The sequence below is a fragment of the Tyto alba genome, unplaced genomic scaffold, assembly GCF_018691265.1.
Source record: "Tyto alba isolate M040663 unplaced genomic scaffold, T.alba_DEE_v4.0 Super-Scaffold_12, whole genome shotgun sequence".
NCBI classification, from domain to species: Eukaryota; Metazoa; Chordata; class Aves; order Strigiformes; family Tytonidae; genus Tyto; species Tyto alba.
The window spans coordinates 3,743,114-3,755,581 of NW_024881274.1; the positions used below are offsets into that span (position 1 = coordinate 3,743,114).

A 12,468-nucleotide genomic window follows, 5' to 3' on the forward strand; every position below is an offset into this window, starting at 1 on the left:
GATATTTATTAAAAGCATCTGTGGACACCAGTGAGTGGCCCCACATGCAGACCAGCACTTCAGGACTGGAGGAGTCTCTATAAATTGAGATGTCCCAAGACAATAGTCAACACTCTCCTTTTATAGTTGGGATGCTCTACTTGAAGTCCAGGGACTCTGAGGAGAGGTAAAAATAACCCCCCACTCTAAGGAGAGCCCTATGGCTGTATCTCCTCAGGCTGCGATAAGACAGAAGCTCATACCAAAGATGGTCTGGATGTCAGGAGCGTTAGTGCTGTGCCCTGTGAAATGGAAGAGACAGATGGAGCCAGCTTTCATCCTGAGGAGTTATCAGCAGCGCGTGGCAGGTCAGAGAGATCAAGATGAGGATGATGAGCATGGACTGTGCTCCTTGGAAAGCTCCCTCAGATCCCCAGACCCACGTACGCAGACACCACCGTCATCATTGTCACCGTGTGAGGCCAAAGACCTTTAGGGAAGGCAGAAACTTCACTGTATCGTGTTGTTCACACCCTTTGTGTTCAGCAGAATGACTCGGGTCAGCCCGATAGCAAGCCAGGTATCCGTTCCAGGGGGAAAGCACTCCTCTGTAACCTATTTTGTTATTTGTCTCAGGTCAAGGATTGAGGAAAACTTTGCCTTTCCATGCCAACCTGCTCACACCCTGAAAGCAAACACCTGCAGATTTAGTGGAGCGATAACGAACTTGTAAATACGCTTTTCAGAAACACAGAGAAATACGTGTAAAGAGAGCGGGGAAGCAGACAGGCCAAGCCCTCCTGCTCTACACACAACTTTTAAACGAAAGCCCCACACACGCAACTTTTATTTTCACGTAAAAATGCAGCCCCCCGTTGCTCCCACATGTGCTCTGCAAGCGCTCAGCACCACATCAGGCAGTGCCAGGATCCGTCCTTCAGGCAGTCACGTGCAAGGACAAAAGGTACTGGAAAGAGCAGGATAGAGCACAGAGCGTGTGTGCGTAGGTGTGGGTGTGCTGGGGGGGGGGTTGTTGTGTGCTGGTTGTATTCCAGGAAGCCCGCAGCGGGGTTTGGTGAAGGCACGCCTCTGCTAGTTGCAGGTGGCTATTGATAGGTCAGTATTTTTAAGAATTTGGAGTCCAGTCGTGCATCTTTATTCCATCCATTTGGGAAAGAAAGAGAGTTCTCTCTGTGCCAGATGTGGCACCTTCAAATTGATTCAAGTCGCAATTGTCAGACTACCCCCCTTGCCCTGGTACCCCAATCTGCCCGCTTTACTCCTGCCTATCTTGGCTGTACCCCTCTCTGAGGGGAGGGCTGGCAGCACACGACCCCTCAGGACTGCCCGGTCGGTGACGGGGTCAGGACCTGGACCCCCTACACCGACAAGCAGCGACAGGGCAACCAGCGGCCAAAGCCCAGCACCAGTGGCCAAACTGGCCCAGGCCACCACAGGCTCCCGGTGATGGCGGGTGGGAGAATTCCAGTCAGCATCCTGAGGGATGCGGGGGGCTCCCGACAGGCACCCGCAGCAGCCCGGACACCCCAGAGCCCCGGGGTTTTTTGTTTTTTTTTGGGGGGGTTTGAGTGTTTGTTTTTGGTTTTTTTTTTTTTTGGTACAAAGTCCAAGTTTCTATTTCGCAAAGGCGCTTTGAGGAGCGAGCCCCGGGCCCCGCAGGGAGGCCCCATCACGCCGGGTGCCTCGCTGTGAGGGACAGAACGGCGCGGCTCCCCAAACCCCGCTGACCGGACGGTGCTCACGGGCACCGGGGGGAGGCGGGGGCGGCCCCGGGCCCGCTCCCCCCCCTCCCCGCCCCGCTCGAGTATCTCCGTCCGCGCTCGGGCGGCTTCGACGCTTCCGCCCGGCTGACGAGGAGGGGGAGGCTTTCCCAGCTGTTTTCCGTCGGCGCTCGGCTCTTTCCGCCTGGGGCTTCGGGTATTTCCGGCAGGCGGTTCGGGTATTTCCGCTGCCAGCTTCGGGCGGACTCGGCGCTTGGCCGGCCTCGTTCCTTCCCTCCCCGCCGCCTGCCCCGGTAACGGTCGCTGGGAGTTTAAATGAGCAGGGGCCGGGCTGGGCCGCGCCGCCGCCGGGACACGCACTGAGGCGGGGCCGGGGCCGCCCCGCTCCGGGCTCGGCGAGGAGGAGGCCGGGGAGAGAGCAGGATGACGGTGCTGCAGGAACCCGTCCAGGTACCGACCCCTGGGCGGCTCGGGCTCTCCGCCGCGCTCAGGCCCCAAGGCCCGGCCCGGCTCGGCCTGGCGGGGGAAGCCGGTCCCGCCGCGCCGCCCGTTTCCCGGGGGCGGCCTCCCCGCCGCTGGGCCCTCTCCTGTTGCGAGGGGCCCCGCTTCGCTCGGGCCGCTCCCCGGGGGGGGGGGCTGCGGGCTCCGGGAGACCCCTCCGCCGGTGGAAGCTGGGTGCTTCGGCCGCTCTCCGCCAGCCCGGGCTCCTCCGCCCTCCCGGCTGGCAGCCCGTGGGTCGGCGGGGCTCCCTCACTCCTTCGGGCGTCCCCTCCCCAGCCCCGGCGCCTCGGGGACGGGCTGCCCTCGCCCTTTTGCCCCTTTCAGGCCCCCGGCCGGGGGCAGCCGGCCTCCCCGTAGGAGGTGCCGGTCTCCCCGCTGCTCCGCAGCTGAGTCGGCTGCTAGGAAAGGCCTTTTCGGCTCCCCCCGTGGATCCACTGGGAGACCTGTTGATACCTCTCTCTCCATCTCGCTTACCTTTCTGCATTTGCTGTTACTTCATTTTTAAATGCTCACAGCGTGCTCGGTTCTGAACGTGTCATCCAGATGAAGGACATTACTTCTTCCCAAGGAGTTAGTACCTTCAGATTGATGGGAGACCTAGGAGAGAAAATAATGTAAATTTAGTTTTTCTACCATATTTTAGTCTCACTGCAGTTACCCTGATGGGTTTCCTGCTCTTGTTCTCAGTCTTCCCATCCAAAAGACATGAAACACAGAATTAGGAGTTGCTGCTTCTTTCCGCTCTTCTTGTATGCCCATTACTCTACTATTTTGTAATCTTTATTAATCAATCTTATTAATGTTGTCATTCTTCTATTTTTTTTTTTTTTCAATTTTTTTTTTAATCTTTTTAACCGGGTGGTGCTTTTTTTTCTAGTCATGCTAGGAACCTCTTGCTCTGTCTTGGTAATATATGATTTTGTTCTGTAATTAATATAGTGAAAATTACTGCTTTTGGCTCTCTTCTCTCCACTTAACAAAAAGGTGGGAGGGAAAGGAAAGATTTTTTCCTGTAGAAGACTACCTGGCTGACTTGATCCTGGCTGTGCAAGATGTTGACAGTGATGGCACTTGTAGGCCGGGGGTTTCTGTTCTTGATACTGCTGTTCTCTTTGTCCACTTGGAGAGCAGGGGTCAATGTGGTGCTGGAAATGCTTTTGGCCACCCAATCCCTCTTCTGCAGTAGTCAGTCGTATTTAACACAATTGCTGTTACCCTTGGAGCTGGACTGGTGTTCCGTACCAGTTGGGTATTCTAGGAAAACATGGGATTACAATAGAGAAGGAAGCAAGAATGTATTTCAAAGTGAATGACAGGAAACAATATTTAATGTTTCCGGTACTGTGCTAATTAGACTAACCAAGTGGAAAATATTTGCTATTCTGAGAGTTCCCTGATAGAAATGTGCAGTCTTGTTTTCATTTTTCAGAAAGGTAAAGAAGTTTCTGATGTCATTCTCTATTCTTCAGCTCTTACCAGCTTCGATGTTTTGATGAGGCTTTGCTACGTTGAATATATCTTACTTAGATTTTGCCTGCTTTCAAATGCCAAATAATTCCTTTAGCAGTGGTTCTACTGCTGTTAGCTTTGCTGCTATTCCTTGCTTACAGCAACACTGGTAAGTTCAGGCTTTGTTGTGGCCTTGGTCAGATCATTGCTTTTAATGGTAAAGAAGCCACCAGTGCACCGTCCACAAGGAGGTCAACATTGGAGTTCTGCCTGGATCTGCTGCTGTAGCCGTAGTCCTCTCTGCGCCATGGCTATGACCAGTGGTGTAGAGGTTGGACTGCTCTACTGCAGGACCTTTCCAAACCAGCTCATGCTTGTTTTCACACTCCTGTAACACGTCCAGTGAGTGGTCTCCATTTTGCAGTATGTATCTGGTTGAAGTCAGCTGCATTTCTGAATTCCTATTTTAGCTGGAATTTGACTAAGCTCTGTTTTTCTGATATATATATATATATATATATATATATTTTTTTTTTTTTTTTTTTTTAAACAATATGATTGGAAAAGTTGACATTACTTCTCATTTTTGTCATTGCAGAGATTTTTTTCCTGTCTGTTTGGCTGTTCTCTACCAGATTTTTAGATGTCTACAGGGTTTAGCATTCCAGGAAAAACTGTCATCTTTACAGTTATGATACATAAGGCATGACAGATAAATAATGGAGTCTCTGTGTGTATGTTGCCTTACAAGTGTTGGGTTTTAATTACATGAAATTAATGTCCCAAAAGGCATCTCATTCACTGGCTAGATTTTGAATAACTTTTTTTTAATCCCTTAGAATGAACAAAAGTGCCGGAGTTTACATAGACAGCAGACCTCTACTGTGCTTCCTGATGTGGTCAATTTAAAACTCTTCAGGTCAAACATAAAGCCTTGTGCTGAGAAACAGACTGGATGCTTTCCAAATATTTCTGAAAAACATTTTGGAAACAAAATTAATATTTTCCTTGGTATTTAGCTGTTCAAGGTGACTATCTGCTGTGAGCCACTTGAATGGTGCTTGAATTCCAAGGCTACTGTCATGGCTGAAAACATGCAATACTAGTGTCTGTTTATTTAACGGGTAGAGTTTGCATAACTAGTAAGTGCAGCACAGCTTATCACAGAAAACTCTCCTCCCCTCTGCAACCCTGAAGAAGTCTTAAATCATGATAGAAACTGCTTAGCATGTCAGTAGGCTATAAAGCTTTGGAAATACTTTCCAAGGTTATATCACTGCGAGAAGAGAACACCTATCTTTTAAGAACTCTTTGGCTTAGATGTGAAGTGACACTTGGACAATGTACAGGATTTTCTGGATAGAAGATGGATATGTCTGAATCTGCTTTTATTTTCTTGCTCTCCTCTCTGAGGATGCTTTGCTTCAGAGCTGTGGCTGGTATGGTAGTTTTGGAATTCCCTGTTCACCTTGCATTTGCAAATTAATGCATATTTAAAATGAGTGACTAGGACGTGGAGGTTTATCTCGTCTGCAAGCATGCTTAAGTAAAACTTTGAAACACTTCAAGCTTCCCTCCTGTCCATGTTTGTAGTCCTGAGAACAGACATTGCAACCTAAGTATCTCAGCTGCTTTGCCCACTCTTGGGGCGTCAGCTTCTTTGGGTTTCTGTTGACAGGTTCCATGTAAAATTTGATAACTACCATAGGGAGCAAACTAAGACTGCATTTGGATTGTATTTTTGGTGGTACTGTGGTGTCCTACTCTGAAGTCTTCTGGGATTAAATAGTCTTTATTGCATAAATGCCCCCAAAGTTTTTTGCTTCAGACCACTCTTCAGGTGTGGTTTAACAATTGTTATGTGTCGCTAATGCTGCATAGATGCATTAAGCTTCTGCTAGAACAAACTAAATTACTACTCTATAGATGCTGATGTTTGTGTCCAAAATTTGCTTCCTAAAAGGTGCACAAGAAATCTTTTTTGGTAGTTTGAGACACAGTCATAGTTTAGATGCCTGTTCTCATAGAAAATGTTACTGCATAGGGATGCCTGATTCCCTGCCACCTTTATTTCTTCTGCTGCTGCTCTTTTAGGAAAGTGCGTGCAAGGATCCAATCCTCAACATTTGTCTGAAGGCGTGAGTCCAGTTTGGACCTTTTGGGTTACAAAATGGCAATTATTACATAACAGGGATACTACCAGCTGACTTCTTGCTTTCACTGAGACTCTGCTCAGCAACAATTGTTATTTGAGCCAGTATATAGTGTGCGTTTTATAATGTGTCTGTGATATAGCCAAAAATCACTTGTGTCCCCTCTTATCCTTTCACAAGATTATTTCTGGCAACTTGCTCCTGTTTGAGAAGTCAAATGACATTGATTTCACCACCCCCATACCTTTGTTTTGTAAGCATGCTGAGTTACATCCCTGTAAAGACAGTATTTTTAAACTGAAGACTTCACAATTTGGATAGATTCGTCAAAATGTCACTTGTGACTTGGTAAAGGAAGAGCTGCTTCCAAGAGCAAGAGAAAAAGGAGACCTTAGGCTGCTCTAGCTTGGGTAAAGCCTGAAAGATTTTTAACAGCCTCTTTCTGTCTTGTATTTTGTGTCATGCTGTCTGCGGTGCACAGAACAATGGACAGCCTTGGAGTTTTTCAAGGTAAAAGAGTAATCACTTCAGGCAGACTGTGGTTAAAGTTGTCTGTAGTGTGGAATACAGCCAGAGAGAAATAATAATGTGTTTGTATTCTAATAATCAAGTTAAGATAAATTATCTTTAAATACTTTCACATGATCTTAAAAGTGCCTTTTGACTTTTAAAGTGTATCGTTGGGACCTACTGATAGAAGAAAATAGTATCTCTGTAGAGATTTTGTGTATAATATTCAATATAGTAATTGGAAACTCTGCTGTGTACTGTTCATGAAGACTGTGTAGGCTTCCCGTGAAAAGAACTCGCACATTTTTCACACGCTCAGTTTGTCAAGTTTGTGTTGGAAGAAGTAGCATATGGTACATGTAACTTTTTATGTGATGTTTGAATTTTTTTTTAGATGAAATTGGCGCTTGCCTTTCCTACTGGGAATAGCATTACAAGGCGCTATTTCTTTAGCTCTGGAAGATTTCTTTTAGTTTTGGAGTGTCCGATAGGTATCTGAAGCTAATTCTGTTTGTCTTTGGTTGCTGATGAATATTGGAGAAATGCTAGACCACAGTGTCTTGAGTTCATAAGTTCAGATCTTGGTTTGGATCAGTAATAACAAAACGATGGCAAAATGGCTGTTTGTTGCTTGTGGGAAAGTGCTTTGGAACTTGAGCAAGACTGCCAGATGGGAAGGAACTGCAGTCCTGATAGCAGCCCCACTAACCTCCGCACACAAACCCCGATGAGCATGCACACCACCACTTGTAATAGGCGAGGAAGAAAGGCTGAAGAGATCTGAAAAGTAATTCTTTTTCCCATCCCACCCCTCTTTTACAGATAACAGAAGGGTTTTAATCTGATCTGAGGAAAGCCGGCTGAGTAGTATTTGTGGTGAAACCTGCGTACCAGCCCCATTCTTTAGCTGGACAGCTCTTGCATGTAGCTCGGCTAATGGCGACAGCAGCAAAAGTAATTAAGCCAGCTGCTTTAATGGTGTACACAGCTTGTACACCTCTATGTAGGTTTGATTTGCGTTTCACTGGAGTAGTGCCATCTTTCCAGTCTGCACAAATATTGACAGTCCCAGGCTCTTGAGCTTGGTGTTCATGAAAAAATGACAACGGTTACCCTTAAGCAGGTAGCTGGTTTTGACCAAGTATGGGCATATGAGAAAAATGCAAAAGTAGATTGCCTTCATATATGTCTGTATATATCAATTTTTCCATCTCATTTGCATTGCATTCATTCTTGTGCGTTACCTCGCAATCCTAATTAGTGACACTAAAGATGTGGCTGATGAGCAAAGGCCCAAATGAAACACTGCAACAAAAAGCCGTGGATTGTGTTCATCTTGGTTCTTAGGGGAACACTGATATCCCTTCAAGGGGAATGCTGTATACCTAATGTACTTAATCAACAGCAGTCTTACACTGACAGCCTCCAACCCTGTCTAGTCCTGTTAGTTTTTGGTTTGGCATGTCTCGAGAGGAGATAGTTTAAATGGGTTTATGCATAATGTCATTAAAATAGGTTGGGCACCCTAGCTTTTCCCCACCTCTCCTGACCCTCCTTGGGCACAGCTAAGAGCAAAATGGAATACTCTGGTAACCAGTTGGGGGCTGGGTTTTGTTCTTATCTTTACTTAATGCGTTACTGTTTGGTGGTAGTTTGCAATAATTCATGCTCAGTTATGCACCAAGCTAAAACTCAGTAACCAGTGGAAGTACTCGCTGTCATTTCAGTGCACGGTGGCTGAGGTTTATAGAGGGTTGCATGTGGTAACTAGTGAGCAACATTCTTAGATTAGTTCATGACTTCAGTGCTAAGTTTGTTGGGGTTTTTTAAGTTGCCTTACTAATAGTTGAAACAACTAAAACATGGCCTGTGTGTTTATCATTTTCTCCTTATGACTCTAGTAAAAGAAAATTGAACTTTGCCTTTTGACAGTAAGAGCTAATGAGTTTTGCATTTTTAAAGCTTCTCTCTAAATTTAGATTATTTTCTTGTCTTGTAGGCTGCTATATGGCAAGCACTTAACCACTATGCTTATCGTGATGCAGTGTTCCTAGCAGAAAGATTATATGCAGAAGGTATGTACTTTGCAAATTTAAAATTGATGCTTTTTTAATTTTAATTTAAGATTTTTGAGCCCCTGATTCTGCTTTGTTTTATTCCTGTTGTGATAATGAAGTTTTAACTTTCTACTTGGAGAAAGCAGAAAAATGCCTTGCAAAAATCAAATGATTGATTACATGATTGGAAAATCAAATCATGTAACAGCAGCAATGTTATTTTACAGTAAAATCTCCTTTTAAAAAATTAAATTCAGAGTTGTGTGTTTAAGTACAGTGTTTACAGTGATCTGTTGTGTGGTGTCAGATGGGAGAGAGTTTTTTAATATCCTTAAGCATTGCATGTTTTCCAAGGGCACTTGAGGATTGATGCAGTATGCAAATTCTGCAAATTGTCTTGATATTGAAAACTCTCTTTGCTAATAATGCTGTTCAGATATGTTGATTGGTGTGTTAGCTGAAAGAGATAATCTTCTGATGATGAGAGAAAAGCGTAGTGAAATTGAGACAATGAGATTCAGAACATATGGAGTAGGTATCTCCTGTTGAATTCTTGTTAATTGTCACTTCCTTGTAGTGCTCTGAGATCAAGGGTGTCTTGGATACTGAGCTGGCAGCAATAACGTAAATCTGTACTTTTCCTGGGTCTTTCAAAGACCAGGTTTTTTTCTTGTGTTTGAGTCCCTCTTCTTCCTTAACCTTTCCTCCATGACCTCAGATAAGCATTTTGTTCTTATTGACTTCTTTCTCCTTGATACTGGTGTTCAGCTTTTTTCTCTATTTTGAAAGATATTGTTCCCTAGTCACTAAATTGATGGAAAAAAAAACAACCAAACAAACAAACAAAAAAAACCCACTACCCAACCCTTAAGCCAAAATGGAAGCATAATATAATTTCACATGCTAAACAACTTGAGCTTATAATATTAATTAACCTTTTTCATGCTCCATGTTTTGTAATGAAATGTTTTGCTTTCAGTGTTTTGCCTGATGTACCCACAATGCATTTCTTAACAATGGAAGGAAGCACAAACCTAATTTTTGAGAAATAAAGACTTTTTTTCCTCCTGTCAAGGTTACCCATGAAATCTGGGGTCTTCCATCTGGTGCTTAAATGCGAAGTATTATGTAGAATATTATGGAGCCTTATAATCTAGGTGTGCATAAAGGAAATTGTGTTTTAGGGATGACATACCTCCCCTGAACGTGGCACATTGTGAGATGCAGGGAAACAGTAGGCTGAAGGTAATTGGCAAGGATGTAGAAATGAAGAGAATCTGCTTTTTGCAGCAGCCAGGAGAAAAATCTATGACTTGATACTGACGCTATCTTTGCAGAATAATACTCTGCAAGAGTACTTCAAACAGCTTTTTTTCAGTGACCAACAGTGCTGAGAGATAACAGCATGCGTGCTGTCACTTGGTTCAAGCAATTAACTGCTAACAAAACATCTGGCTTCTGGTTAAAGTAAGTAGTTGTACTGCAGAGTAGAAGCTGCTGAACTTAAATACAGTGACTCTATATTGGCAATAGTGATTTTACCCTGAGAGGAACTTCTTTTAAGTCTACCTGCAGCTGCTGACCTTGTGGGGACATCTGTGGCTTGGTAGTTTCCCATAACTCTCCAAGTGTGTTAAATTAGTGGATAAAAGAATTGATTTAACTTTAATTTTCAAAAGATATTCTGGTGTTTTTAGGCTGAGGCTAATAAAGTGTCCTCTCTTTGGGTCTTCAGTTTCCATTGTCACTGTCTGGGTGATGACACAAACTTAAAATAGTCAGTTTTCAATGTAGTGAAGGATTTGAGCAGGTTGCCCAAAAAGGTTTTCGTACAATGCTCATATTGATTTTTGTGAAGAGTTCCATGTAAGTAGATGAACAAACATCAGAATTGCTTCTTTTAATGCTGCATTCATTTTGCATAGTAGTGTGTTCTGAAAAATATAAAGTAATGTGGGTTTCTTAATTGTTTGGAGATTTAAGTTGCTTGTCTTTTATGTAGACAGCCTTTCTTTGATTTAAAATACATCATTGCATAAGGGTGATTTGAGTGTAACATTTGGAGAAGTACAAAGGATAGGGTAAGGCACCATGGCTGTGCATAATCTGTGAGTGAATATCTTTTTCTTTTTTGCTTAAAACCCAGAAAGCAGAGTTAAAATGAAGTCGTACAGGTATTTCACACAGTTGTAGCTTAATGCTTGAATTAACACCACAGTGTGGTGATGTTCACCATTGCATCACAAAAGTGTGTTCTCTGGCATTTAAAGTTTCAGCTGATAATTTTACAGTATGGTTTTAAAGTTACTTCAGGGGTTAGCTGTGTTCTTTATGCTGTAATCACAGGGAAAATCAGCAAGTCTGACCTCAGTCTTAACTCTGGATGCCGAGTCAAGCTCTTTGTGCTGCACCAAGAATGTTCTATTCATAATTCATCTCTGCAGTGGAAGAAGTGTTGAAGCAGACATCAAATCTAAATATTTCCAGTTTCTGCCATAGAGAAATGCTTCTGTCTTGATTACTCTCTGTTTAGGGACGGTTTGATCTGTAGCTTGACTACTTCATTCAGTATTTGGAAACTTGTGAGGACTCAGCTTGGGAAGAAGATTTGTAGGAGAGCATGTCCCTATCGCTATTTCCTAACACAAAATAAATAAAGCATCTGAATGGTAATATTAAGCCACGTTCCCAGTGAAATAATGAGAGTAGGCAGCAAAAAGGGCAAGATTTAATGTTGGGGTAGAGGTGACTGGTAATTGGCTGATTGTAATAATCATTCAGATCAGAAAATCTGCTCCACTAAGTCATGTGAGGATATAGCATCAAGTGCTTTAGAAAAATAACTGAGGTAAAATTGCAAACAGGAAAAGATTGCTTGAAATTAGGATTAAAACTGTTAATTAAGCTACTTAGGCTGACATAGATCTTCTTTCTGAAAGGTCTTCTACTTCTTAACAGCCATTGTTGTGCCAGTTTTAACGCACTGCTGAAGCTAGTGCAAAGTGTTACTAGCAGGTGTGATAAGACTCTGAGCCAAGTCTTGGTGTGGCCAAGTCAAGAGTTGTAAAGTAGCTCTGTTCTGCAAGGAAAGACTGCTTTGCTTGACTTGCTGTTATTTTAACAACAAGCTGGCTAATCACTTAGGTTGGGTAGCCAGAAGGATCAAAGTTCTGTTACAGCAGTAGATGTTAGAGTTGATCTGACTTTACAAGAAAATGGCATATGGAAATTTGTTCTATGCTGACGAATAAAGAAATGCACTTCATTCAATAATAAATTTCTCTAATATCAGTACTTATATCTTTGTATCTTGTTCCTAACTGGCTTTTACTCCCTGCCCCTAAATTCCTTGTATCAAAATGGAAAACAACCACCGATGATTTTTTTTTTTTTTTTTTTTTTTTTTTTTAATTTCTGTAGTACATTCAGAAGAAGCACTGTTTTTACTGGCAACGTGTTACTACCGCTCAGGAAAGGCCTATAAAGCATACAGGCTCCTAAAGGGACACAGCTGTACTACCCCACAATGTAAATACCTGCTTGCAAAATGTTGTGTCGACCTCAGCAAGTAAGTAAATCCTTTATGTTCTGTCTAGGGTTACAAATGCGTTTTTTTGTCTGAATTTCTCTTTGAAAGCTGTCATATTGCATAAACTAGTAATAACTAACAAAGGAGTTGTCAAGCTGTGGAGGGGGAGAAAACACTGATTGCTGAGATGTCTCAAGGAGACAGCTCTGGGAAGTGTTTTTGGTTTTGTGTTTCTCTGGTACTTTGCTTATTTCATTAAGTGTTTCCAGTATGAATTTAATGGATAGGCCACTTCCCTCAAACAGTAAGCTTGTTCCTCTTCCCAGTTACTGCTAATGGGTGGGTGAGGGAGAAGATGGCAGACAGAAATGTTTTTAAAAACCCGCAACAAACCCACCTTGAATCCGTATCCAAGAACACTGTATTCAACATCAAAATAAACCTTCACAGGGCATAGTAGTGTCAGGGTATCTTGCTGGTTTTCTGGAGTCTAACAGCAAAGCATATAATGAAATTGCTCAAGCTACAGGCTCTAATGCCCTGAGATC

The 12,468-nt window shown here is 43.4% G+C and overlaps 1 protein-coding gene across 6 annotated transcripts in view; it reads left to right on the top strand.

The window, feature by feature from the left end:
• The first annotated feature begins 1,878 nt into the window (after nt 1–1,878).
• The window catches only part of CDC27 (cell division cycle 27), a 33,273-nt gene continuing 22,683 nt past the window's right edge, over nt 1,879–12,468 (top strand). For 2 of the 6 annotated variants that reach the window (XM_042787372.1, XM_042787373.1), the window contains exons 1-3: nt 1,883–2,171; nt 8,334–8,409; nt 11,812–11,959. In XM_042787372.1, coding sequence (XP_042643306.1) covers nt 2,145–2,171; nt 8,334–8,409; nt 11,812–11,959 — 251 coding nt within the window. In that variant the 5' untranslated portion in view covers nt 1,883–2,144. Of the gene's footprint in view, nt 2,172–8,333; nt 8,410–11,811; nt 11,960–12,468 lie in introns of all 6 variants that reach the window. The other 4 variants (XM_042787377.1, XM_042787376.1, XM_042787375.1 and 1 more) reach the window with 4 other exon arrangements.